Below are 27652 nucleotides of genomic sequence, written 5' to 3' on the forward strand. Positions count from 1 at the left end.
ATTTTGGAGGAGTGTGAATTGGCTCACTCCATCTGACCCTCCCCACTTCAGAAAATGCTGTGCCATTGTTTTGTAAATCTGATCCAACAATGCCAATTTTAGGTACATGCCCAAGAGAAATTCTTGCACAAGTGTACCAGGAGATGCGCATAGAAAAGCTTCTAAACAGCAGTGTTTTCAGTTTAAAAAAGCTAACAAGCTGGAAACAGTCCATTGACAGAGAATAAGTAAAATGTGGTCTATTTGCCCAAAGGACTATATTTCAGCAGTCAAAATAAATGAATAACACTACACACAACAGCGTCGGTGAATCCCCTCAACATAATGCTGAGGGGAAAAAGTTTGCGGAAAACCACATAGAGTAAGATAAAATTTTTATACAAAACACACCAAATAAACTATATATGATGTAGTACACATACATTATATAGCATGGGTGACAAAATACTAACTGCAAGAATGTGATAAAGTGAAAGTGTAAGGTAGTGGCTGGTGCTGGTGTCAGTAGATCAGAGGTAGATGTCACGGTTGCACCGAAGGAATTTTTACAAGCAGAGAAACTGAGCACGGCACACAGAGGGAGAAAGAGGTTGTTAGCTTTTTATATGAAAGCTTTCTTTGTTCATTCAACAGCTCTTGAGAGACAAAAGCTGTTGAAGATGAGGCTTCTCTAGAGACTTGAAGATAAAACAGTGGATGGGCCTGGTCTGGATCATTCTGGAATAGGAAGGCATTCTAAAAACAGGGAAGAGGGATGAGGTCCATAAATTTTTTTAATTTTATTTCAAATCATTTAAAACTTTTTAATGAAAGAAGATAGATTCCTGCTAATTGTTACAGAATTCATTTCCATAACTTTGAGTACTATTAACTCATTCTCAAACCAATGTCGTTCTTAATTCATTGCTCGAGTAGTTTGTCACGTCCTTTACCCTTATGTTTTATGGTCTAATTTCTCCCCTACTCCCAAGATGCTTTAGAACTGCCCTTCGTGCTTCCAACCCCATCTGTCATGTATTTTCATGTACCCTCCAACTTGCCAGGTTCTTCTCTGGAACATTTATGTTATTTGCTCCCTTCAAGGGACAGGACACAGGACTGGTTTTCAGGAGGAACAACCATCAGGTGAAAATGACCCCCAAGCAGGAATTTCCAGATGCTACCTAGAAACAGGATCCACGCCCCAGCATGAAGTTCTCCACTATTTTCCACGGGATCGTCTTGTCTTTTTTATAGGCAGGGGAAGCTCAGCTTAATGCAGAACCTTCCTTTGAAACCTGAAATGCGAATGTTGGCATGGCCCCAATTCCATCTCTTCCATGGACTTTAACTGTAACTACCAACCTACAGCAACAGGACTGGAGGAGGAAGACAGGGACACTGAAAGGGCCAGAACACCAAGGTTTTGTTTTCTTAATGCTAACCCCTGCACTACTTATCTTTGTGAAAGACAGTAAGCTTGAAGGAACACCTTCATCTTTCCCCAGTGGTTCCTCAGGTCATCCATACGACATGTAAATTTCTCAGCTTCCTCTTCAGGGTTAACAGTGAAACAGGTCTTTGGCCAATATCAGAAAGATCTGAATGTTTGAGTAACCTGAAGGGTAGAGGCTCCAGGGTCAGATGTCAGAGTTTGAGTTCTGGTTCTGCCCTTTACTAGTTTTATAAAATAGATGTAATAAAAGTATGTGCTGACGAGGTTATGAGTATTGCATGAGATATGTACATGAAGCCTGAAGAAAATTATCTGGCGAATAGCTATTTGGGTTGGCAGTATTAATCTCTACTTCTCATGAAGTGGGTATTATTGTTGACACAAATAGTCCCACAACCCTGGCCAGTTGGTCTTGCTTCTCAATTCAGTGCATTCCAGAAAATAATATTGTTGGGAGAGATGTAGAGAATTAGCTGCACAAAATTGACTCTCTCCTTTCTGTTTAAAACACAAGGAGTCCCGCACATACACAAACGTAAAGCTCCTTAAGTTTCTAGAAGCAATACAGAAATTTGTTGCCTTAGTTTCTGGTGAAAAATCATGGAATTGAAAAAATACAGACAGCCCATCATTACAAAATTTTTTATTATCAAACCATGTACAGGTAGGTCATGCAAAACACTACACTGTAGAACTCATCTCAAGTGTGTGCAGACTGATGTTTGACAGAGTGTGAAAGGAAGGGAAAATATCGCAGTGTTTTCAGAGGCCAATTACCCAGATGATGAACATTTTCCTACCCTGTGATTTTCTTCTTTTCAGGGTTTTCTCTTTCGTTGCTTCTCTCTAAACTCAGACGAATGGTCTCGGGGCAGGAAAAAGGGAGAGGAAAGGGTGCCACCCGGATATCGCCGACTCGGAGCTGGATGTGCTCCCTGGAAATGCTCCGAGCAGGGAGGGAGACAGGACATGTGTGGAGGGTGTGGGAGGCTTACAAATGGGGAAAAGATGTGTGGAATGTTGGGCAACCAAAGGCTGGGGCCATAGCGGGTACTTGTCATTCTTGCGCATGCCATTAGGTATAGTGTTTGTGGAATGTAGGTCCCACAGGGAAGCGAAGGGAAGGGACGGGAAGGGGGCAGATGCAGGATGAGACTGTGTCGATGGTGTTTCCAGCGGTGCTCTCACCTTGCACTTGGCACAGACAAATCTGTGACTGGAGCATCATGGTAGTGGCGTGTAGAGGCAGCAGGAGGCGGCAGCTCGGCCTCTGGGGGGTGTCTAGGTGATGGGGGTAGGGAGCAATGTCAGTAGCAGCAACCTGGCCACACAAAATCTTCCCGATGTGGTCACTCAGCCTACTCCATGAAAACCCCAGAACTTTCCATTCTTTGCGTCACTGATGACTACTTTTCTTTAGGCCTAACATCACACAACATAACACAACACGACGGTGTCACTCTACAGGTAAGCACAAGTCCCCAACAAGAGAAAGCAAAAGAAACAGAATCTAAGTCACGGGCCTGCAGATGGGCTTCCTGATGACCCATGGCAAGGGACGTTTCCCTCTGCTTTTATTTCCAATCCTCCAAAGACTTTTTTTTTTTTTTCAAAATATCATAAAAATGACATGACAGATGAAATGAAAAACAAAGTCACACAAAACACAAACCCAGTATTTTAATTATTGCCTTTAACAGATATTTCCATTTAAATGGAAATTATTCTGTCGAAGTACCATAGAATTTTCTCGACGTTTCCTCGGAGTCTGGTCTCCCTGTGGGCCAGGACCCTGTCAGGGAGCCTCCCAGGGTAGAGTACGGAACGTTCTCTGAGTCAGCACCAGTCCTCGTCCGGGCTGTAAATGGAGGCAGGGGCTGGGGTCTCTCTGGGACCCTCTGGAGAGACCTTACCCTGTGGAGGTCTCACTCGTGCCACAGATACAGCCCAGCTCCTAAGACATTAATGTCCTGCCTTACCTTCCCCGACAGTCCCTTCACTGAACTCCAGCAAACTTCATGAGCACCTCCAGTCACTCGGGCTCATCTCTGGTCACCCAGGAGACAGGGCACAGGTTCCTCAGATGTCCCAGGCCCCTTCCCGAGCATTCTACTTCATTCCACAGCCAGCAGTGGTGTGGCCTGTGTGGGAGTGGGTGGCGGGTGAGGTGGGGGTGGTGGGCCACTCTAGTCTGTCTGTAGCCCTCCAGGATGCTTCGCCCTCACCAGCATGCTCTTCTCCCACCTCAGTTCACCGCACGCTAGGATGAAGAAGCAGAATGATTGAAAGCTGGGAACGAGGTCTGTAGGGAAAAGTTTAAGCCAGCAGGAACCTTCTGTGAATGCTAATACTGAGAGTGTCCTTGCAGAGAGCTTCCCCCTCCCCGGGGACAGGCCTGGAGAAAATGGCCACACATGGACGACTGAGCCCGCCCATGGACCAGCTCTATCCAAGTCAGCCTAACACTCGTGTTCCTCCTTCATGCGTCTGACAGCAGGCCCTTGGATCCTGACAGTCACCTGGGAAATAACCCTTGTTCTCAGTCGGCAGAAATAAGAGGCAAGATTTTAGGTGCTGAGCTCTCCAGATACAACCAATACCATCACACATACCCTGTGTTAGTGAGTCCCCGGCTCAGTCATGCAGAAAGGGAAAGGGTCACTCTGCCCCTTGGGTCTCACCTGTCTCCTCTCCCCGAAAGAAGAAAGGTGGGAAGTCCTCGGGACCTCAGTTTGATTTCCCATAAACACTCAACTACGCTCCACCAGGGCTAATAGAACCGAAGGACTTTTAATGGTGTTTCATTGTACCATTATTGTGTTTTAAGGACTCTTTTTCTCTTTCTACATTTGTCCAAGACCAAATCATTTTAAGGGTACACTTTGATCAAAAGCATATATCAGTGTATCAGTGTGATAATGACCTTTGCGTTAATAACATCCTGAAATATTTATCCCACAACTCTAGACAAGATTATGTTCCTTATTTAAGATGGAGATGGTACAAAGCTTGCCAGCACTAATCAACCCAGTATTAGGAATGTTCTGGTTTTCTAATTTGTCGGCAATTAGAGTTTATTCATGCTGTACCCAAGAGCCATATGGGAAATCTTCATCTTTCTAAAAACCCAACATGAATTCTTACACATGAACATTTCATTCCTAGTCTCTGAAAAACTCCAAGAATTCTTTCCAAATCCAGAGCATCTAGTTTGTTATGACTGAATAAAATGGTCCGAGTACAGAAAAGGAATTATATTTATAGCCAAGTGAGCTACCAAAGAACATCTTTCCCTCGTTTTCTAGTATCACCTTATGTTTCTCTGATTTATTCAGATTTGTCAATTTCATCCATCAGGTTTGAGTCAAGGTGTCTGCTGGTCCTTTTGCAGCCAGATCTTCAAAGCACAATGGTGACTGGCCACCACTGAGATCAGGAATATAGACAGATGTGCTTCGGCCACATTAAAAGCAATTCCAGAAGAGGGAATCGCAAAATACTCCAGGTCCAGGGCGGCAAAGCCCCGCGACCACCACAGTGAGCTGCCACTCGTTTTTATGCAAGCTACCAACTAAAAGTAGTTGTTTACATTTTCAAATGGCTGAAGAAATTTTTGTGGCAAGTGACAATTTACATGAGATTCAATTTTCAGTATCTGTCCATAAAGTTTTACGGGAATATAGCCATGCTCCCTCGCTGATCTATCGTCCATGGCTGCTTTCCCTCGAAGAGAGAGTTGAGTCATTGCAACACAAACGGTATGGCCCACAAAGCCCAGAAATGGTTGCCCTCTGGTCCTTTGCAGTGGCTTCACCAAGATCCTGCAGGGCTTGCACACTCGTTTGCAAGTACAGATCGTGAGAGGTATTGTTGAATTGGCCCCGTGTCTGCTCACACCGGAGATGTTGCTGGTGCTACACCCCCCAGAGTGACGAGTTTGTCTTCATTCCTTGTCATCAACACTATGGGCTGGGGGCCCATCGGTGGGCCAGACACTCAAGCATTCTGAGGAGCACACCCAGTGCCTTGAAAGTATAAGAACTAATTGTTTTATTGTGGCAAGGTATACATGACATAGAAGTTACCATTTTCACCATTCCTAAGTGTCCATTTCAGTAGCATTAAGTACATTTACAATAATCTGCACTCATTGTCACCGTCCGTCTCCAGCGCCTTCTCATCTCCCCAGACTGAAAATCTGTCTATACCCAACATGAATTCTCCATGCCCCTCCCCACAGTCCCTGGCAGCCGCCCTTCTCCATTCTGTCTTTATGAATTTGACTGTTCCAGGCATCTCGTGCCCTTTTATGCCTGGCTTATTTCACTTAGCATGATGTCCGCAAGGACTATCTTTTCTTTTTTCTTTTTTTTTTTTAGATTTTTTTTTTTAATTTTTTAGTGATTTCTACACGCAACATGGGGTTTGAACCTACAACCCCGAGATCAAGTGTTGCATGCTCTACTGACTGAGCTAGCCAGGTGCCCCAAGGAGTAACTGCCTTTTGATTGATGTTTCCCAGTTTGGGGGGAGTTTCACACACATTATCTCATCTATATTTGGCATGACTGCTTTGTGCTTTGTGAGGCAGATTATTTTTATCCCATTAGAGCAAATGCTATTGTTTAGCCCTGAAAGCACCCTGAGGTCACCTACAGGCGGAGCTGCACCTGCCTAAGTTTCCTAAGCCTCTCTGCTTTACAGTGTTCTCCCAGGGCATACCCAGAGGAGCTGGACCCAGGGCATACCCAGAGGAGCCGGGAGTTGTCACGCTAAGAGCAACCTTTGCCTACAAGAGGCAGGAGGTGGTGGCTCAGCACCATCTTCATCCCTCCAGGAGGGTGGTGCTGAGTGGATTACATGTGTCTCTCAGGAGTGTCCACTCTCCTGGGTCTTTACTCACTAACTCACTCTATATTGGTTTCCTCTCTTTCTTGTCTAAATATCCCAATCCCTCCATCACTGCTTAGGGTGACCTCCTAAATAAATAATTTGCACCAAATCCTTGCCTCAGGATCTGCTTTGGGAGGAAACTTGCTGACTCGCACACAGCTGATGAGTCAGGCTTTAAGTCCTAGTCTTCTCGCTGCAAGGGCAGGGTCCTCCTCTCTGTCTGCCTTGCAGTAAGAACAGTCTCTGCCTCAGGCATTCACAGTCCTGGTGTTAGCTGAGGCCTTAGAAAGGAAACCTTAGCGTCAGGTATAACTTGCTCCTTCCCTACAGGGAGTGCCTTGGGGGAATGAATGACCTCAACCAGGACTCCTTGTAAAGACACAAATCTCATTCAGACTGCTTTATAAAAGTTCTATTTTCAACACAATACAGCTGATCTATCAAGATTGGTTATTGCAAATAAATTTAGAATTTATAGATTTATGGGACACAGAAGACTGGAGAAGAAGGAATAGTGACACACACATTTTCTGTGTGATAAACAGAATTGCAAAATGGACACACCTCAAACCTAAATGCCGTCCTTTGAAAACAATGTGTTCACTTACATTGTTCAGAACTCACCAGCTTAAAGCTAAGCTACATTCTCACATAGGAAAAGGGGATGTTTTGGGAGCTGCACCTCAGTTTGGGGTTCCTCCAGAAAAGAGGGTTTCATTTGTGCCTGTGCTTGCCTGTGACCTTTGGATCATTACCTTTCCATGGGGTAAGATCTGCAATTCACAAAGAGTCTGCTTTGACAACTCAACCCTTTGTGTTAACACTTACATGTACACATTTAAAAATAGCACAAGAAGATCTCCATATCCAAGGATGACTGGTTTTTGGAAATATTTGTCAAAAGGGAATCTTATTAAAGTAAAGACCAAGATTTCATAGTGAGTCCTGTTGGGAAATACATTATCTTGAAAAGTGAAATTAGAATTACGAGAAAGTTTTTCATTGTGTCTTTATCAAAACTTATTGTAATGTTGTATAGCTAAAAGGAACACAATGATACGTGTCAATTATATATGAATGAAACAAGAGGGGGAAAACTTGTATTTTGAACCACATGTTAATTCATTCAAATAAGTGAGAAATCAACAGTTGATTTTTGCCTCTTGGAAAAGCTCATTCTCAGGAAAGTTCCTCTCAGAACACAGTTGTGTTCTAGACTCTAGCACCTCAAGAGGCCAAGGGTAGGAACTCTGGAAAACCTCTCCAGCTTAGCCCACAGCTATCTATCAACCCCATGAGGGCACCATCCTGGATGCCACGCCCAGTCCGGCCTTCAGACCCCTGCTGCCTCAGCCAACATCTGACTGTAGCCATAGGAAACCCCAAATAGGAAGAACCCAGCTGATCTCAGTCAACCCACAAAATCTTGAGAAGTGATGATATCTTGGCTTTAGTCACAGAAAAGAGGTTAATAATTTTTGGAGTCATTTTTCAAAACTGTACCTACCAAAATTGTAGCTAGCCCAGGTATGAGGGCTCACCTTAGCCAAGGACACAGTGAGTTCCTTCAAAATAAAAAGGGAGGAGTCTATGCACAGACACATGCAGCTAGATCCACAGATATGATGTTGGTAAGATGGGGAAGATTTCTCCTAGTTGCTTCTATTCTTGTGAAAAAGAAAGCAAACTGTGAAATTGTCATCCAGGAACTCAGGCACCCCTGAGTGACTGATCCATGAGCTGGATGTAGATGAATGAATGGAGTTTGCTAGATTAAAAAGAGAGAAGAGCAGTCTGTGCAAAGGGAATAGCATTGCTGGGGTGACAGGGTGACAAGTGGTGTCATTCACTGAGAAAAGAATAGAGGAGGAATGGTGGGTAACTGGATAGCTTGCACTTGAGGTATTTGCAAACATCACGTCCAAATGCCCTTTAGGTCATTGGATACACTGGACTAGAACCCAACAGAGTTAAGTCAGTCAGTGGGATGTGAGGGTCATAAGTATGTAAGCCATTATGGATAAGGATACCAACGGAGAGTGTGCAGAACAAGAGCGCAGAGGTCCAGCTACTGAACCACAGAAGATACGGCCACTTAAGGTAGGAGCAAGGAAGGACAAGGTAAGAGGTGGTAAACCTCCAGACTGGTAGACTAGGATTAAAAATGAGAGTTAGAGGGAAAATGACCAATCAGAACTCAAAAGAAAAGATATCTTCAAGAAGAGTATGGTCAATATGTCCAGTGCCACAAAAGGTAGAAAAGAACCCAACAGACATAGCAATGTTGTACTCCAAGCTCGGCCAGATTCAGTGTGGCAGTAAGGTCGTAAGTCAGCCAGCTAGTGTAGAGGGGTGAACCATAACACAGAAAATGTGGAGGAGCCTTTCCAGAGGTTCTCTGTGAAGCAAGGGAGATGAGATAGATGCTGAACAGGATAGTAGGGATTGGCGCTTTTTTTTTTTTTTTTTTTTTTGATGGTTTGCTTGTGTTAAGATCGGAGTGACCTGAGCCTGTAAGAGGCCCATGATCTCACCACCACAAGTAAGGAGCACCTGCTCCTCCAGGGCTGGGGCCATAGCCAAGAGCAAAAGGAAGTCCCTGCCCTCCAGCACCTTATCCTCCAGAACGAGCAAGCGTGCAAAGTGGCAATGTGATGAGCTCTGAGGAGAAACTGAGCCACGTGGGGAGGGAGAGGCAGAGAGGCTGGTGGCCATGTGTTGGGTGGCAGTGGGAGCCTCCCTGCTGAGGTGACATCTGACCAGAAGCCTGAGGGAAGAGGGGAAGTGAGAGAGACTTAGGGGGAGGACATTCCAGGTAGAAGGGACATCATGGTGAAAAGCCCGGAAGTGGGAGTGTACTTGGCATCTTTGAAGGATTGCAAGGAAGCAGGTATGTCTGGAGGAGGAGCCCCACTAACCCTGGGGAGAGTGAGGGGACCCAGATCATGTCGAACCCTGTATAGATCACTATAAGGACTTGGCTTTTTACTTGCAACAAGAAAATAACATTGGTTGCTAACAGGAGTAAGACTACAAGCTGAGAAGCCAATGGATAGGAAAACGTGGAAGGGGAGAAAAACCTTCAGGCAAGAGAAAAAGAAGGCACAGCACCAATCAGGTCACTCTGGACAGTAGGGAGTGTTGGAGAGTTATTGCCTAATGGCCTGGATTTGTTTCCAGCGATCCGTGAAGAAGGTGGTGAGGGAAGAGCAGCAGTGAGGGGAAAGGCATCAGATAGAGAGACAAGGAGGGAGAGGGTTTGGAAGAGCTGCCCGGGGCATGAGTCATGAAAAGGGGCCAAGCTGTTGGCACCTTGACTCTGCAGGAGCCCTCCACGGACGATGGCCAGGGTTTTCCATGCCACTCGGAAGATTTGTAGGGGCCAGGGAGCAACCAAACAAAGGGCAGGTAGAAGAGCAAGGGGGCAAGAGAATCAAGGGGCACAGGGAGAATGATGGGCTGGGGACACCAGAAGTCCGACAGCACAGAGACAAGACCACACAGAAGGGACACCTAGAAGCAGCAGACACAGAGGTCAGACACATGAGGTCTCAGGACATAGAAGTCCAAGGCAGTGGGCATCTGGAGGTGAAGGAGGTGAAGGATGGGAGAGCAGGGTCAGAAGGCAGACCTGGGGCATTTTTTTTTTCTCAGAAGTATGTTGATAATGAGTTGCCCTAAGACTCAGAGTGTCACCCAGAAAGGAGAAGAGTTGAGGTCACCTGGTCACCTGGCCACCTCATCAAGGCCAGTGGATGACCTGTGGAGATAAGAACTTGAGACCGCCACCCATGGCAAGGCAGGATGTCAGTGAGAAAGGATGTAAAGAGAAGTCCTGGGGGCTACGTCCCAACAGTCTTGAAGAATGTGAAGCCAGGAGAACAGAGGCAGAGCATCCAAGAGAGAAGAGCCGGATGGTGAGCATGACCATATAAGTCTCCAAGGTCTGCTTCTCCAGCCGGCCCCTGGCAGACACAGCAACCGGCCCTGCTTCTCCCAGGTGGTGGTGTGCACGCCTTTGCTCAGGTCGCGCTCTGCCAGCTTCCCCACCTCCTTGCTCCTCTGAAATCCTACCTGCCCTCCAGCAACCAAAAGGCATCTCCATTATATGGTCCTTTTTTTACTACAAAACATGGGATTTAACCTTCCTCTTGACCTCAACACAACTTCATTTAGAACACTCCCCCATCCTTGATTCGTGTGCAGCTTGGAGCTATAGTACACGTGTGTGTCCTTCACTCCTATTCTAGACCACAAGGGTTTTCCACTTGCTCATCTTGGCCTTGCTCACATCATGGAGTCTGGCAGAGAAGGCAATCTGTGATGATCTGTTCCCTTCATCAAGGACAATCATTGTATCTGAACAACCTTCTCCTGGGGCCCAGGGAAGTCATAGAAACGCACCCCCCCACACACAGCCTATGATGACTCAGGCAAAGTGTCTACATGCACAAAGGGTACAAAATATCTAGCCTACTCTCCTCCATATGTGCACATTTACTTAACTCTTCCTGTTTTAGTTTTAACCTTATAGTTCACTTTGGGGAATGGGTTTATTTAAGAGAGAGGAATTTGTCCTTGGAACACTGCTAAACTCTGAATCTTACCTGTTTGCAAGACATTGCTCTTTAAAAGCTTGGAAGAATTTTTATATTTATGATCACATTCAATTTCCCCACTTTATCTGCAGGAAGGCAATCAATGGAGGCTTCTCGTGAGTTCACCATATTTTCCATGGGTGAAAAGTCCTTGTTCCCTGGAGTCTTTAGGTTCCTCTTTGAAACCAAAGATCCCTTTGAGATGAGATGAAGCCGATCCCTTTTTCCTATCCCAGAAGCCAGCGCAGCACCCGGAGGATGGTGGCAATCTGAGGGCCGCTCTGACCTCCATATTCTGTTCTTACCCAGGGAAGATGCTCTGTTTTCCATCAAAAACAAGATCATTGTAAATGTCAGCACTCCACACCCATCTGGGCTCCTGAAAACAAGCTGCCTGGTTTCTGAATCAGATGTCATCACCCACTGAAGAGCCACCTGTCTCCAAGCTCGGCTGGGTGGGAGAGACTTGCGCATCTCCCCCAGTGAAGCTGCCCACCACCCCCCTCCCATGATCAGATCACAGGTGATCATTCATTTCGAGAGTCAGAGGATGGAGAAGAAATGAACAGCAACAGAACCCTTTCATCATGGCTTCTCTGACCCTTTGGAGACAAATGGTTAAGATAAATCCCAATGGGTTCATTTATAGGCATGAACATTTTAGTCCCTTAGGACCCCATGAAGCATTGCCATTTTTGTGGAGCAGTTAGAAGGGGCAGAAGGAAACAAAAGACGGTAAGATAGTCTATGGGCCATGATGGGCTTCCTAGGGGAGACCCAGGACATGCTGTTTGAAGACTCAGACACAAGTCATGGCAGGAGAGCAGCAGAGCAATAAGATATTGACCAAGCCCTGCACAGATTTTCTTGGGAAAAAATGTCCACGTACCCTCTGAGATGTGGTCAAAACACTCATCAGCCCCTGCTGCAGGGCCTCCTCCCAGGACTAACACAAAGAAGTGCTCAGGAGGAGATGGGGTTGAAAGTGCAGAAACCTGCGTCTGGCTGCTGGTGACAACTCTGTGGCTATAAACAACCCATCACTTCATGGGGGTAGAAGAGGAGGCTCCAAAAACACAATCACCCTCACAGACTTGTGACTTAAGTTCCATTCATGAAAACTTACATCAAGCAAAGGATTTCCAAACAGACTTTCATTACATCAAGCATTCTCACAGAGGACAGGAAAAGCCACGAGAAACTCCTCTACTGGCGGCCAAATGTTTTTCTTCACAACCCAAGATAATGCTCTCACACGTGGCTGGTTGGATGTTGTAACATCTGCAGATGTTTCCAGCAGAGGTGTTGTGCTGTGAAAAGCTTTCATGCTTCAAGCAAAAAGACCTTCATAAATGTACATTCAACATTGGAAAACACATAACAGTATTTGTACGTGATAGAGCTGTGTGTATGTGTGTGTGCGTGCATGCACAAGTTACAAAACAGAAGTTGGTCTCTCTTCTTGCATTTCAAGGTGGAAAGACTGATGTTTATTGAGCATTGACAATGTGCCAAGTGTGCAGCATATCGTAACTCCGCATTTCATCCTCACCACTATCCTGGGAGGAATGGACTATTACTATTAAACATTTTATAGGTGAGGACAAGAGACTCTGAGAGGTCAAACCACTTTCCTGAACTCCCACAGGCAGCAAATGATAAGAGTCGATCTGACTCCAACGCCCATGTTCTTCCTGCTACATGGCTCCACCAATACTCATCTGTACATGTTCTTGCCAGAGTAATTTCTACAATTCATGGGAAGTGCTGCTGGAAGAGCTGAGGAGGAACCGAAGGTTTCTTCATAGGTACAGAAATGATAGAGGTCCAACATATTTTGAGTTTTTTCAGAAGATACAGTACAAGGATAGGGTCTTATCATCAATGAGTATCTCATGCAGGTGATGAGGCATCCTTCCGTGCCATATTTAGGACACACTGAAGTGGTAGTCCAAGCACAAAGTACAAATAATCTGTGCCCCACCATTTTTGTCCATGGTTTCCTGCCACTGTCCTCAGACCACAGTCTCAATTGTGGTGGTGGTGCCATTGTCTTCCTGGCGCCTGGGTTGCATTTCATCTTTGAAAGCCCTGGTCAGAACCACTTTTAAGGACTCCTTGAACCGCTTTTTCTTACTGCTGCCCACGAAGAAGTAAATAAAAGGGTTGGCACTGCTGTTGATTGTGGAGAAGAGAAGAGAAATATGGTGCAAGTTTCCAAAGGCTGACCAATATTCATAATAGAGCAGATAGAGGAGCCTCATGGGCATAGCAAAAATGAGGAAGATGATGATGGTGACCATGATGACTATGTACAGCTTTGAGGAATGGGCCGTCCACGTGTTCTTTCGGATCTTAATCACTAGGATGGTGCTGGACACCACCATGAGGGGAGTGAAGACCAGGAAACTCAGAATGGCAATGAAGATGATCACCGCCCTGCAGTCACTTTGAGAGTGACTCTGCCCTTCACTGTCAATGCACATGACATACTCCATGGTGGTTACCAAGCACGAAAGTGCCCACAGGAGGGCACAGACAAATGCCGACTGGTGCTTGGGGCGATGACATCGGTACCAGATGGGGTAGAGGACAGACAGGCACCTCTCCACACTAATGGCCGTCAACAGATAGAGGCCCGTGTTGTAGCCAAACAGAAAAGTCACTGATAATGTGACGATCGTGTAGTAATAGCCAGAAGAGAGCTCATAATCTAAGGCATAGTCAACAGACAGAATAAAAATACAAAAGAGCAATGAGATGTCTGCAATAGACAAGTGGGTGATGTAGACCGTGAAGGGATTTCTTCTCATCCGGAAGCAGAGGAACCAGAGGAGGATTCCATTTTCGACAAAGCCCAGAGGGGAGATGCTCAAAATTACCCAGTGCACAATCGGGATTTCCCGACGCAGGTCTCCAGCCGAGGTATTCCTGGCGGTGGAGGCGTTGGTGGACTTCTCATCAACGAATGACGTCACGTTCGACTCATCCATGAGGAGGCCTCAGGCAGGGGCTCTTCAGGTAATTTTCTATAAATAAGTAAAACAAAAAAGAGGGCATGAAAATGGATGCATTGGTGGAGAAGGGAAAATTTCAGCAACGGATCATGAACTTCATGGTTAACAAATATGTTTAACTGACTCTTTCTGACACTGATAAAATTAGACATTTTATCAGAAAAGAGAACTGAGTTCATGATTTTTTTTTTTTGTCCTTCAATAGCCCTTAATTCTGTATTATTATTTGCTTGTGGCTCAGTGCCAAAAGGGATTCGGCAAAACGGGAGGGTCAGAGTGCCTGGTGTCCACATCTGGTCTGGCCCATGCTTTCAGAAGGGTGTCTTGAAAATCATTCATCTTCTGCACCTGTCTCCCATTCTGAAGAACCAGATTAATTGCATTCAGGAGCAAAGACAAAATATATTTTTGGTCAGTGTTGTTGTCGTCATTTTTTTAATGCATAAAGTGCCATAAGTGATGGGTAAATGAGAGAGAATAGCTAGCAAAATTTTATTCCATCATATACCGATATTTTTGTAAGTGCGAACAATTAGAAGGCATTTATCTTATGTGGTCTCAATATCTCTGACAAAACTGGGCACCTCTCCAGACGAGGTGTGCCAGGCAAACCGAAGACCTGAGTGACAGATGGTGAGACTTAACAAGGTGTGGTCACATCGCCACAAAGCACAGGCCAGACCGTGCAGGAAAACACTACTAACAGACATTCAACAAAGCACTAACTGGAAACCAATAGAAACGCTAAATATTTGAAACTGCAAAGCAAAGAGTCTCAGAAACTTCCTATCACATGTCTATGAATTGCAAAATAAATATATGCACAGTCCCCGCCTTCTTCCTGTTATGTAACAAATACACAGATGCCACTTCCCCCACTGGAGAAAGGACAAGGTAGGCAGCGGCAGAGAGCCTCTGCCTGGTGCCAACTTTAATTTGTCCTTGACTTTGTCAAGTCGTTGTTCTTGTCATTTTGATGGTGGCAGTAAAATACTCTTTTGTTTTTTGCATTTTGACCTTGTAGACCAGGGTCCCTCCATATGCAAAATAATTAACCTTTAGGAAGTTAATCAAATCAATATTTTAAATTAATAGATATCTGCCTTTTCCTTACAAGCTTCCCTAAAAGAGAACAGTGCAGAGATGCAATGTTTTGTGAAGTTTGCACGTCTCAGTGATATTAGATGTTTTCAGGATTGAGTCAGCAGAAGCCCAGCATTGGCACATCTCCGCGTGTAGAGCTCAGTACAGCTGTGCCTGACATCCAGACTCACAGGCGGCCTGCTCAGAAGGATAGTTACCTCCCCAGTGGTGTGCTTCAGGAGCCCCTGGGGCCTCTGCCTCCACTGTTCTTAATCCTCATCTCCTGACTAACACTTCCCTCAGCTACTCAGATGAGGTACTGGAAAGGATTTTCGCTGGGGCAAGTTCTCCTTTCATTTCATAATTAAACAGAAGAAATAGACCCCAATACCCTCAGGAGCCCAACACCAGGACCAGAATCCAGAACACCATGGCATGACAGACCGAAGATCTGCTGTAGAGACCAGCCTTTGTTAGACGTCTGTGGGTAAGATGGTCACATTCCCCACAGTCACCCGCCCAATACACATTCAAAGCCAACTTCCTGCTGGGCACTGTTCTAGGCATTGGGACACGGCAGTGAAGGAAACAGACCAAGCATCAACCTCTTAGAGTCTCTCTTCCAGTGGGAAGGCAGTCAATAACCAAACAGAAACCACAAGTAAAAAGACATCAAGTCCTAATAAATGCCACACAGAAAAAGCGCAGACCACATAGGAACCAGAATGTGGTTGTGGAGGCAGCAAGATGTGGTTGGATTCTGGATGCAGTTTGGTTCGTTGATGGATGAGAGGTGTTATTGTAGAGAGAGAATGAGTTTTCAGCCATTTACTGAATGGACAAGGTGCCGCTGGAGTGGCTTAGGAGAGTTATATTGAGTTTGCAAAGCCCATCCATGGGACGCCGGGGTGGCTCAGTTGGTTAAGCATCTGACTTTTGATTTTGACTCAGGTCATGGTCTCGGGGGAGTGGGATCGAGCACCGCATCAGGCTGCACTCTCAGTGGGAAGTCTGCTTGAGATTCTCTCTCTTCCTCCACACTCCCTCGACACTCTCTCTCTCTCTCAAATAATACATAAATAAATCTTTTAAAAAAGAAAAGAAAAGCCTATGCAAATGGAGATGTCTAGTAGTGACGGGAGCTGGGGAGACAGGTGCAGTCTGGGCGTAGAAATACAGGTATTGTATGCAACCAGGTGGGATTTAAAATCACGAGGCTAAATGAGATTATCTATGAAATACAGGTAAATGTAAAGGAGAAGAGGTCCAAAGACCAATCCCTGGGACATTTCGAAGTTCACAGGTCAGGGAGATGAGAAAGAAGCAAAAGAAACTAAGACGGATCTGGCAGAGAGATAAGAGACAATCACAGAAGAGTGCTGTCCAGGAAGCAAAAGTGTTTCTCAAAGTGTGATCAACTGTGCTAACTTCTATTCTAAGTTCAAATCAGATAAGAATTGGAAGTGGACCATTAGAGTAGAGTCATTGTTGACCTTGATGAAGGTTTTCAGGCACAGTAGAGAAAGTGAAAGTCTGATTAGCCAATGGATTCCCGGGAGGATGGGAGGAGGGTAGGTAGAGACGGGGAGCATGGACAACCCTCTTGAGCAAAATCAATGCAAATGCCAGCAGAAATGGAGGAGTAACTGGAGAGGGCTGCAGGGGTTTGGGGGAGAGTTGATGAACTAATAAGAATTTTCCAGGAAAGAAGAAACAATGGATGATTCATGACTTAGGGGTCTAGAGCTTGGTGGAGTTGCTGGCTTTTGCTGGTAGCATAATTTATTCATCAGAGCAGAAGGGAAGGCAGAGTGTGTAGTTAAAAATGCAGTTAGGCAGGTAGGCTGACAGCAGGAGTGTTAGAAGTTGGAAGACATTCTCTTCTGAATGCACAGTATCTCCTTTTTCAGCAAAGTAAGAAGCTAAATCATCAGCGAAGAGTGAGGAGAGGTCGAGGGAGAGGTGGAGGGTTCTCTGTGAAATCATCAAGTGAACAAGCGAAAGGACCAGGGAAATACCCAAAGAGGGAGATTTCGGGCAGACCTCAGAGCCCTCCAGTGTGTCTTTAAACCCCCAGGAATTTAAAAATTCATCCCGAATGTGCTTTTCTCCAGCGACAGCTCAGCTGTCCAGGTGGGAGCACGGTGAAGGAGGGGGCTGGCTTTAGCCAGGGCTCTGGTTTGCCCAGGCTGGTGCAACGGTGGAAGAGGGGCGCCGATGGGATCGAACGACACGGAAGGGACTGGGTGCAATGACAGACTACAGAATGCAACGGGGTTAGGAGAAAGGTGAGGTCGCGAGAAAGAGGACAGTGACTAGGACACAGGAGCCATCTGATAGACCCCAGGGCGAACAGAGGACTGTGGAACTCCAAGTGCTAAAGGTAGGGACCGGAAAAAAGGAGGTGGGGCTGGAGAAAGGGATTGCAACCGAGACTGTGGCGGTGGAGATTCGCGGTCCTCGCTGTTGACAAGTGCAGAGCTCGACCAGGGGAAAGAACAGCAGAGGGAGCGTGGAGGACGAGGTCATCTGAGGGGAGATCAGGACCTGGAGCCGGTCTTTGAAGACTTGGAAGACTTACCTACGTAATCATTGAAATGACTGGGGGATAGTGTAATGTGGTTGGGGGGAGGGGAAGGACTAAGAACCAGGTGTGAAACTCTTCAAGAAATTTGGGAACGCAAACCAGGAGTGTGTAAATAGTCATGGTGAGGAGAGTCATAGGTAACATAGATGGATGATAGGTGCTTTTGTTGTTGGGGGTGGTGTTTTAGAGGTACAAGAGAGGAAACAGAATAATCTGGAGTGCGGAGAGGTAGAGGTTTAAGAAGGGTCTAGATTAGCACTAGCCAGTAGAAAGATAATACAGGCCATATGTCTTAAATTTTTCTAGTAGCCACATACATACAAAAAAACTAAGAAACAGGTGAAATGAATTTTAATAACTATTTTATCTGACCTAATGTGTTCAACATATTATTTCAACACATAATCAACATAAAAAATATTAACGAGATATTCTATATTCTTTTTCTCACAGTGTGTCTTTAAACTCCAATACATTTAGGCACATCTCCCTTCATACTGGCCACATTTCACAGGCTCAATAGCCCCATGGGGCCGGCGGCTACCATAACGGAGAGCCCAGGTAGGGAATCATCACAAGGAAATCAAATGCTTTCATCTTTTCATAGCAAACCCAAATCAAAGACTAGATATGTCAAATCAGAACTTTTCTAATTTCTAATTGATTTGTAATCAAAATGTTTAAGGAAACTGGCAAGAACATCTTTCTGACTTAGGCTCACACCCTTGAACTTCTCACAGACCACAGCATCGTTCATTTTTCTGATACTCGTTATGTGCAAGAGAGCTGTCGTGTACTCCTCATAAAAGCCAGTTAGGAAAGGTCTTTTGACACATAAAATCAAACTATTTTTCTTTTAAAGTCAAACCAAAATAACCAACTTCACTTTCTGGAGAGATCACCGTCTGTCGATTTTTCAACAAACGTTTGGATTTCAGTCACTGTCCAAAGTCTTAAGGATGAAGAAATAAATAAGACACAGTCTTCTGCACAGTTTTGTAGGGGAGACAGAACTAAACCTAATTCGATACAGGAAATGGAAGGTAGGGGACCTTGGCTGTGTGCCAGGCAAGCATGCAGCGGGACACAACGTCTCGGGCTTTTAAGGAAGGCTCTCCAGGGCTGGGCCTTGAAAGGTCAGTAGGAGTTTGTTAGCTGAGGGAAGGACGAACAGCATTTTAAGAAAAGCTTAAAAGGTAGGGACCGGAATGGTCTGACACATGGAGGCAGGAGGGCACAAGGTGTTGGGGGTGGGGGTTTGAGAAGGCTGGTGGACCCGGGGCGGACAGCGGGGCTGAAGCATGACAGACAGGTTACGATGCTTCTCTAAATGTTAGGGTTCTTCTCTAGACCATGCTCACCCAGCTTGGTGCTTAAAAATTACCCGGGATTGCTTGGGAAAAATGCAAATTCCAAGATCCCGTTGTTTCAGAAAGCCTGGGTTAGGGCTCTGGAATCGGTAATTCCACAGCCTGGAATCAGGGGATTCTGATGCAGGTGCGCCAGGGGCCGTGCTGGGAAATCCTCTGCTATTTGCACTGGGCAGCCGCGGAAGGTTTCAGCGCAGGGCTGAGATATGTCCTGCGATGTGTTTCAGAAATGTTACCCTGGTTCTAGTCTAACGGCTGGATGGAGGGAGATACTGGATGGAGCAAAGAAGCCAGCAGGGGGCTGTGCCAGTGAACAGCTTGTTGTGGAGACCCAGGAGGGAGGGTAGCGGCTCGGCCAACCGGGGAACAGAGCTTGGTTTGCCTTGCGCTGCGCGTCCCTGAAGCATGGGAAGGGCACATCAGGGCAGGATCCGGGAGAGGGAGGGGGCGCATCCGTGCGTGCCCGGCTCCCCCTACTGTGTTCTTCAGTAAGCAGAACTCCATGAAACGAAAGGTAATAGACACACATGTGAGATCTTCAGAACATTATTGATGACGGTGCATTTTCCTGATTGTGAATTTCAAATGCAGGACCAACCCACAGCATGTCCCTCTTCTGTTCCCGTGACTCTGGCCCGGACCCTCCGGAGGTATCTCCCCCTCACCTCCTCGTGTCCCAGTTCTCTGCACCAACCATCCAAAGCGTCCCTCGACCACTCTGGTGCTCTTTCTCCGTGACTTTCCTCATTGCAGCAGAGCTAAAACTGCATCTCCCACACTAACCTGCAAACTCGTGGAAAACAGGGCTTTATCGTATTCCTACCTGAATCTCTAGCACTTGGCACACAGTAGGAATCCAATGAGTACATACTGAATTATTCCAAGAAATAAAGCCCATCACAGTGGTCCAAGGGAGAAAACCACCAGCTCCAGTCCAGGATGGGCCAGTTAGTAGAAAGTCCCGTTGCAAAAATCCCAAGACAAATTTTGACCAGAATGTGATTGGAAAGCAAATGACAATCCCATAAAAACTCATTCCTATTAAAAACTAATGATAACTCAGGGCGTCTGGGCACAGTCAGTTAGGCGTCCAACCTCAGCTCGAGTCCTGATCTTGGGGTCCTGAGATCGAACCTCATCGGGCACCTGGCTTATCGGGGAGCCTGCTTCTCCCTCTCCTCTTCCCCCGACACCTTGTGTTTTCTCTCTCTCTCTCTTTCTCTCAAATAAATAAATTCTTTATAAAAACAAAAACACTAATGATAACTCTCCACGTTGTTTTGTTACAGTGGGGTTTTATTTAAATGACGCATTGCTAAAAATCGCATTCCTAGTCTTACCAGACCAAATTGAATTTCAGCCCCCCCCTCCCAGGGAAACAGCAGGTGGCCAGAAGCGCCTTGGACACAGCTGGCCCGACACGCTCACTGCCTGCCCCCTTCCTCGGGGCTCCTTGGCCATTCTGTGCATTATCCCCCCTGCCGGTGGCTGGCTAGGACTTGCGAGGCTGACCAGGAGGACGGTGGAAGGGTGGCTGCTGCTGGTCGTCGACAAAACCACCTAGCTCAGAACAGCACACAGCTGAGCTCTCAGCAAACCGTGAGGACACGGGGACGCAATCACCAGACAAGGAGCAACGCTGAAGGTAACCCGTCTCCATGTCCGCGCGGGTCTAGCAAACATGCAAATCATTTATTTTTAATACATCTCATCTTTAGAGAGACGTCATCTTTGCAGTGCTGTCTCTTACCTGGTGGTAACAATCCAGGGGGGAAGGAGAGGTCGTCCCTATTGCCTCTGTGCCCTGATGTGGTCAATCCCCCAACACAGCCTAAGATCTGGGTCGGAAGAGATGGCAAGTTGAGGGATGGCACCACTATTGGTACGAACTACTGGCAGCATCAGAGAAGCACCTTCCTACTCTCTCTTCCTTCTCACAGAAGAACCCGGATGGAAAAAGCAATACATCCGAGCAGGAGAAGGCAGCTAGGGCATCTTCCCTTCCAGTTAACTTTGGGTCCTCCCATCAGCTCCAGAAATGATAAGGAAGCTGTTATTGTCCCCTTTTTATAGGGGAAGAAGGAAGGCTTAGTAAACAGACCAAGTTCACACACCTCCCCAGGGCCCGACCCCAGGGTGTTCCCAGGACCCTGCAGGGCATCGTGGCTGAGAGCCCCCGTGGATCCTGATCCCAGAGTCAGGGCAGGAGTACAGGTCCGCACCCTAACTGAACGCTGAGCTGGTCTCCCACTGAAGAAAGAAGTCCGACCAAACCCCCTCGTTTTTACAGACCCGTAAACGGAAGCCTGCAGTGGAGACACTGGGAGAGCCCATGTCCACATCCAGGTGGAGCGCGCCCTGTGGCTGGGAGCCCCGGAGGCTGACTCTGGACCGCCTCCCACTCTGCTCTGGGGCTGGACCCTATTTTTAAGACTTTGCCTTTTATAGCCTGTTCTAGTCTGCCTCCAATCTTCCTACTTGAGGAATTGAAGGCATCAGATTCCCTAATATTATAGCAGATTTTCTTCCCCCAAAGACTTGATGACTTTCTAATTGTGAGTCTGCCAGGGTAGGAGCCAGGGGCTGAGCCCTCCCTGCACTCGAATCCCACTGGGAGTGAATTAGCCCGAGGGAGGGGAGACGGGGCTCAGCCCCCAAGAGACGCACCCCACACACACTCATTTTATAATGTCTCATCCCAGCCCAGAATGGGGGTATTTTCTAAATGTTATTGCCTTTTTCTCTAATTATAAAACAGTATGTGTTCATCAAAGAAGATCTGGAACATTTACTGGGGAAAAAAATAATCACATGTAAAACCACTAATCAAAATTAATCTACTTTCACGTTTGGGGATACTTTCTTTTCGTCTTGTTCCTATGCCTCACACATGCTCCTTTTTAAAATTGAAATTGCTTTTTAAATCTGTTTTGGTGTCCTGCTTTCATTTTTCTACTCACAGTCAATACCGTATTGTAAACATTTTCTGTGTCAGGATGGTCTCCAAAGACATGACTTTCCTAGTCACTGTGGGGATGAATCATCATTTAGCTTTAATAATCCTCTAACCTTGGACATACCCATTGCTTCGTATTTTTCATCATTATTTCTAAAAACAAAGCACTCTAATGAATTTCCTTGGATGCAAATTTTGTGCACGTCTTTAATTATTTCCCTAGGACATATTTCTAAAAGTGGAATTGCTGGATGAATGGATACAAATATTTTTGAAGATTTTAAGAGCCTATTAACAAATTGTCTTCCAAAAAACACCTGGACTGATGACACGGACATCTAGAGTATATTTATGCTTTTCTTCCCCACAGCGTCTATATGCATAAACTTTCTCCTCACCACCCAACGTCTCCATTTATTTTTCTAATTTGCAAATTCGGTAGGTGATAAAAGGTTCCTGTTTTACTTTGCATTTATTTGATTGCTAATGAGTCTGGAGGCTCTTTCATGGTTAATATTCACTTGTCTTTCCTCTTTGACGATTTATTTTTCTTCTTCACACCATCTCCTTACTGCTACAAGTCTGACTGCTCTGTGTTGGTTGGGGACGTTTGGAACTTGGAGGAAGCGGGTATTTCACAGATGAGGAAGCTCAGCCACAAGCAGCCCAAGTTCACATCTTTAGTGAGCTCCGAGGCCCGAACCAGAGCCTGCACTGCCCAGGTCCGCGTGAGCGCTGACTCCACTCCCCGTGCCAGTTCTTTGTCAACGGGTCATGGCCTTAGGGAGCTCACTACCCACACATACCGTCACCTTTTGGGACTTTTAATAATGGCTTTAATGTCATCAGAAACCATCACCACCATCAACTTGATTGTCAGTTTATTAAAAGCCTCAAAGTTGGGGTGGCTCAGTCATTGGGCGTCTGCCTTTGGCTCAGGTCCCAGGGTCCTGGGATGGAGCCCCACATCCTGCTCCCTGCTCTGCTGGGAAGCCTGCTTCTTCTTCTCCCCACTCCCCCCGCTTGTGTTCCCTCTCTCACTCTATCTCTATCAGGTAAATAAATAAAAACTTTAAAATAAATAAATAAATAAATGCCTCGAAGGGTGGACTTTTGTTAAAGGTTATTTAATAAAAGGATGGATTGTGTATTGTTATTGAAGGACAATACCTGCTTACTAAAAGATGAATATTATTTATTAGAGGATGGATTTTTATTTATTAAGGCACCATCTACCCCATGCCAAACTCATAACAACAACAACAACAACAAAGCAGGTTAGAGTTGCGTTCAGTTTCCTCGGATCCCTGTTTCTTCTGTGACGTGGGATGACCCAGAGTGCTCGGCACTATGAACAAACACTTCTATTGATGAAGGGCACCATACTTCGCCCTTTCAGGTAGTCATAATTGAAGTCAAAAGGGAGCACTCAGGTTATATCCTTTCATAAGGACAAATAATAAGAATGAGCTGCATCTAGTCGTCAGCACCGTGCTTCTGGAAGAGTCCTGCAAAAGGAAGGCGGTATCGCTCTCACCCTGCTCCCCAGCTCACACACTCTTTCTCCATGTTTCTGCTGCATGATGACACCATTGCCTAGACGTGCTTGCTTCCCTCTGGCTCTCCTCCTCACTACCAGCAGCTTCTTCTCTGTCTCCTCCCTGGACCTCTTCCTACATAGCTCTTGGGCTTCTGGGGTCCCTTCTGACCCTCTTCCCCTCATACTCCACAGACTGCTCCTGGGTGGCCTTGTCCAACCCCTTCCTTCAGTAGTACCACACTCTGATGACACCGAAATCTCTAGCTCTAACTCAGACAGCTCCCCAGAATATCAGGCCCTGTAACCCCTCGCCCTGGATGTGTCCAGCTGGACCACTCACAGAGGCGCACCAGCCCCAGCCAACCCAAAGCAGAGATCAGACCTTCCCGGCTACTCTACGCTTGCTCTGGTATTCCCAGTCTTGTAAGCCAAAAAACTAGATATTTGGGGGCGCCGCTCCTCTTATATGTTCCCTGCACCTGTCCCTTTTGTATGTTATATGTATTATATGTTGTATTTTATTTAAGTTTTGTTATTCATTTGAGAGAGAGAGCAGGGGCAGAGGGAGAGAATCTCAATCAGACTCCCCACTGAGCTTGGACCTCCCCCTTCGTGGGATCTCCATCCTGAGATCATGATCTAAGCCAAATTCAAGAGTCCAACACTCAATAGGCTGAGCCACCAGGCGCCCCCTATATGCTGTATTCTTTTTTTTTAATTCTTTTTTTAAGATTTTATTTGTTTATTTGACAGACAGAGATCACAAGTAGGCAGAGAGGCAGGCAGAGAGAGAGAGGAGGAAGCAGGCTCCCTGCTGAGCAGAGAGAGCCTGATGTGGAGCTTGATCCCAGGACCCTGAGATCATGGCCTGAGCAGAGGCTTTAACCCACTGAGCCACCCAGGCGCCCCTATATGCTGCATTCTTATAATGAAGTAAGTTGGAGAAAAGAAAATGTCATTAAGAAAATCATAGGGAAGAGAAAACACATTTACAGTACTGTATTGTATTTATCGGGAAAAAACCTGCATGTAAGTGAACCCAAGCAGTTCAAACCCATGTTGTTCAAGGGTCAACCACGCGTGTGTCTGTGTGGTTGTGTCTGCTGTGTGAGTGTGTGCAATGGATTCCCACCTGCTTCTCTGATTGGAATCCAACACCACTTAGTTCAGTTTAGTTTCTTCTTCTCCGTATTTCTAATTCTCTTCTCTGATGGTGAGAAACTTGACCGCCATTATCCTCAACATATTTACTTATTTGGTCCATTCACCCGGTGGTAAATCACCTCCTACATGGGCCAATGCCCTTCCCCCACCCCTGCACCAATCTTCCCCCCACTCCCCCGTGACGCTGTCAGGCCCCCGTTGCCACTGGTCTCTGCCCTGGGAGCCACTCCTCACCCAGCAGAAGCCCTGACGCCAGGGCCGGGTCCCCTCTACCCCTCCCTCCCCACGCTGTGCAGATGGCCTCCCCCAGGCTGGGCGGCTGCCCCCTCACCGGGCTTGCAGCTCAACACCTCACACAGGCCACAGGGAGTCAGGCTGATGGCGGTAGAGGGTACACTTAGCACACACCTCCCTCTTACAAAAATCAAAAGAATTATACGCCCCAAAAAAAAAAAGAATTATAGGCCATTTGGCATCTGAATGAAGAAAGGTGTTTGAGAAGAGAGATTTGACATTGTTCAAACACACTGCAGAGACAAGGGCCTATTCTGCCTGTGCCAAAGGCTGCTTTGCCGCAAAGCCACATTGTCAAAGTGACTCCTAGATGCAAGTCCCAAGCAAAGCAGTTTGGCCCCCTGACCCACAGTTGCTTTGCATAATCGGCATTTGAATGTATTTCTGGAAGCCTGGGGTGTAAGACAACCTAGGTGAGGAAAAGCACTTTGAGTCTCGTGGAAATGCCAAATGGAGATAATGAATCAGCAAGCTGGGAAAACAAGCCTGGTGGTTTCCATAGACGGTTAAGGATGTGGGCTTCACAGAGCCCAGGCCCTGGCAGGTCTCCTTGAAACTGCTCCCTGCACTTCCCTCTCCCTGAGAGAGAGAGGAACAGATGGACAGTGGGGCTGACAGACAAGCAAGAAAAACCAAAGACGGCTGGGAGTTGTGGGGGTTCTTCAGCTTTACCGGGGCATAGGCAGAAAGTTTTAAATGCTATATATTTTGCTTGCTGAAGTTTTCTCTAGAGATTCCCATTCAATGGCCACAGTCCTCGCATGGTCCTGGATTCCTAGCCTGCCACATCACTCTTAGAAGAAGGAAGGGAGGAAGGGAGGGAGGAAGGAAAAGGAAAGAGAAAAACCAACAAAACAAAAAAAGAAAGGAAAAAACCAAACTCCACAGTGGGTCACCTGAAACCCTTTCTTGTTCCTCTGCAACCGAAAGGAGAGGCGTGACCCTAGGCTGGACCTCCCAGGCGTGAGCTCCAGAGGAAAGGACAAATTCCTCCTTCTGCGTGTGTGCAGCAAGCTGGACAAACAGAAACCTACTTGTGAGATGGAATTTCCGTGGCAGGGAAGGGACCTGGCGGCAGGGTGCAGGGCAGGGATGTCTGTCCTGCTATTAAACGCCTCGTGTCCGGCTTCCTCCTACTTGAGCCACGTGTATGGAGAAGCAAAAGCTTTCTGCTCCCTTTCCAAGGGTACAGCAGGATCAACTTACAACACTGGTCTCGGGGCCAGGAGAGGCAAGGGGCTGACCCTGTCCCCGGAAGTCATTTGGTGCCCCTGGAGATCTGGGTTGTTGCAGAGGAGAGGGGTCTATCAGCCAGGGACACTGCTGAACGCCCCGCCACGCACAGAACCGCTCCCTACGACAAGGAAGGATCTGGCCGAAATGTCACGGTGCGCGCTCGGGAAACCTTGCTCTAGAGGGAGGCTTCAGACCACCTTCTCACTGCTGCTTACAAAGCAATTGAACAACATCCCATACATTCTCCCTCCCAACGACCCCCACCCCCGTCCCGGAAATAATTGCCAAGAGACATCAAAGACAAGACGGAGCAGGAGATTTCTTTCGGTGGAGCCTTGCCACCATGGGCTGCACGTCCGAGTTTATAAGCCACAGAAGCTAGGACGAATTCTGGTGCCCACTAAGGAAAGGCAAAACAGAACAAAACAAAAATCCAGCTTGCCTCTGGCCATGCCCAGCTGCTTCTAGTCCAGTGATTTCCCCAGAGGACTCAAATATAGTAACAAGCCTTTCAGACCCCAACTCTTTTATCACTTGTAGCAACCAATTAAATAGCCTTGACCACCCCCACGGCCACAGCAGCCTCATGAACCCTCAGTTCCTTGCCCCCCCCCATCATAAGCCAAAGAGAAAAAGCCAACACAGAAGTTTCAACCCCAAAGTTGAAAAACAGCATCTGAGGACAGTTCACCCGGAAAAGAAGCACATTTTTCAAAACAAAGGCAGGAAGGGGGGTACAGAGGTTTGAGCCAACACACCCCAAATGCCTAACACACCGTCACAACAGCTGGCACAGAGAGAGTTCACCGGGCACTAGGTTCTTGAAGAGGGAAGATCTTACTCTGGTTGCCAAGAGCGGCTGAACAATTCAAACCTGGGGCGCAGACTCACTAGCTCCATTTGCTCAGGGAGGGTCAGAGGTGACAGCAGGGACGGCGTCCCTTCGCGTCCTGGGGCCCCGCCACCCTGCCAGCCTGCAGGGTCTCCGGTCCCACGTCTCCAAGGACGGCGGCAGCCTCCTTCCCTGAAGAAAGCAGAACCGCTCTCCCACTGCTGAAAATATTTGAGATGTGCCAAGCAGATGGTCCCACGCTTATCAGCAGAAGCCGTGCTTCAAATGGCATCATTCAGGGAGACGCTCGAGGGGAAATCTTCACGCGGATCCGGAGTGGAAAAGAGCTGCTGAGAAGGCAGGGTCCTTGAGCCCCGGGAACCGTCGGGGCCAGCCAGGGCTCAGGAGGGAGGTGACCCAGAGGAGGGTTCTACGGAAGGGCCAAAACCATGCAGGGGGCAGAAAGACAGACCCCTGCCATTCCTGACAGCCTGGAACTAGCTGACTGGTCTCGGCAAAGCGCATTAAGACTCTGTTTTCTCGCCTGTAAAATGGGGCCAATCCTATTACCGCCAGAAGTTGCAATGAGGAAATGAGGTGCAGGCGTCCATGTCAACCTGCATAGTGAGGGACGCGCTGTTCGGCCA

The 27652-nt window shown here is 46.9% G+C and overlaps 1 protein-coding gene across 4 annotated transcripts; it reads right to left on the minus strand.

The window, feature by feature from the left end:
* Positions 1 to 3794: 3794 nt before the first annotated feature.
* Positions 3795 to 27209, minus strand: MAS1 (MAS1 proto-oncogene, G protein-coupled receptor). 4 transcript variants are annotated; one of them, XR_014311971.1, is made up of 3 exons: positions 27015 to 27209; positions 10936 to 13955; positions 3795 to 5460 (listed from the first exon to the last, which is right to left on the minus strand). XR_014311971.1 is itself a non-coding variant. In XM_082731368.1 (2 exons), the coding sequence occupies exon 2, from the start codon at positions 13917 to 13919 to the stop codon at positions 12942 to 12944; it is 978 nt and encodes a 325-aa protein (XP_082587494.1). In that variant the 5' UTR covers positions 13920 to 13955; positions 27065 to 27209; the 3' UTR covers positions 9876 to 12941. The 4 variants fall into 4 exon arrangements, 2 of the variants coding, with proteins under 2 accessions (XP_082587494.1, XP_082587493.1); XR_014311972.1 differs by lacking the exon at positions 3795 to 5460 and having other exon boundaries at positions 9876 to 11245; positions 12053 to 13955; XM_082731368.1 differs by lacking the exon at positions 3795 to 5460 and having other exon boundaries at positions 9876 to 13955; positions 27065 to 27209.
* Between the last annotated feature and the right edge of the window lie 443 nt (positions 27210 to 27652).

This window comes from Mustela nivalis, assembly GCF_964662115.1.
Source record: "Mustela nivalis genome assembly, chromosome: 5".
Classification (NCBI taxonomy): Eukaryota; Metazoa; Chordata; class Mammalia; order Carnivora; family Mustelidae; genus Mustela; species Mustela nivalis.

Bases quoted from the DNA above. Each gene is read 5' to 3' on its own strand.
- MAS1 (XM_082731368.1), bottom strand. From the start codon at position 13,919: ATGGATGAGTCGAACGTGACGTCATTCGTTGATGAGAAGTCCACCAAC.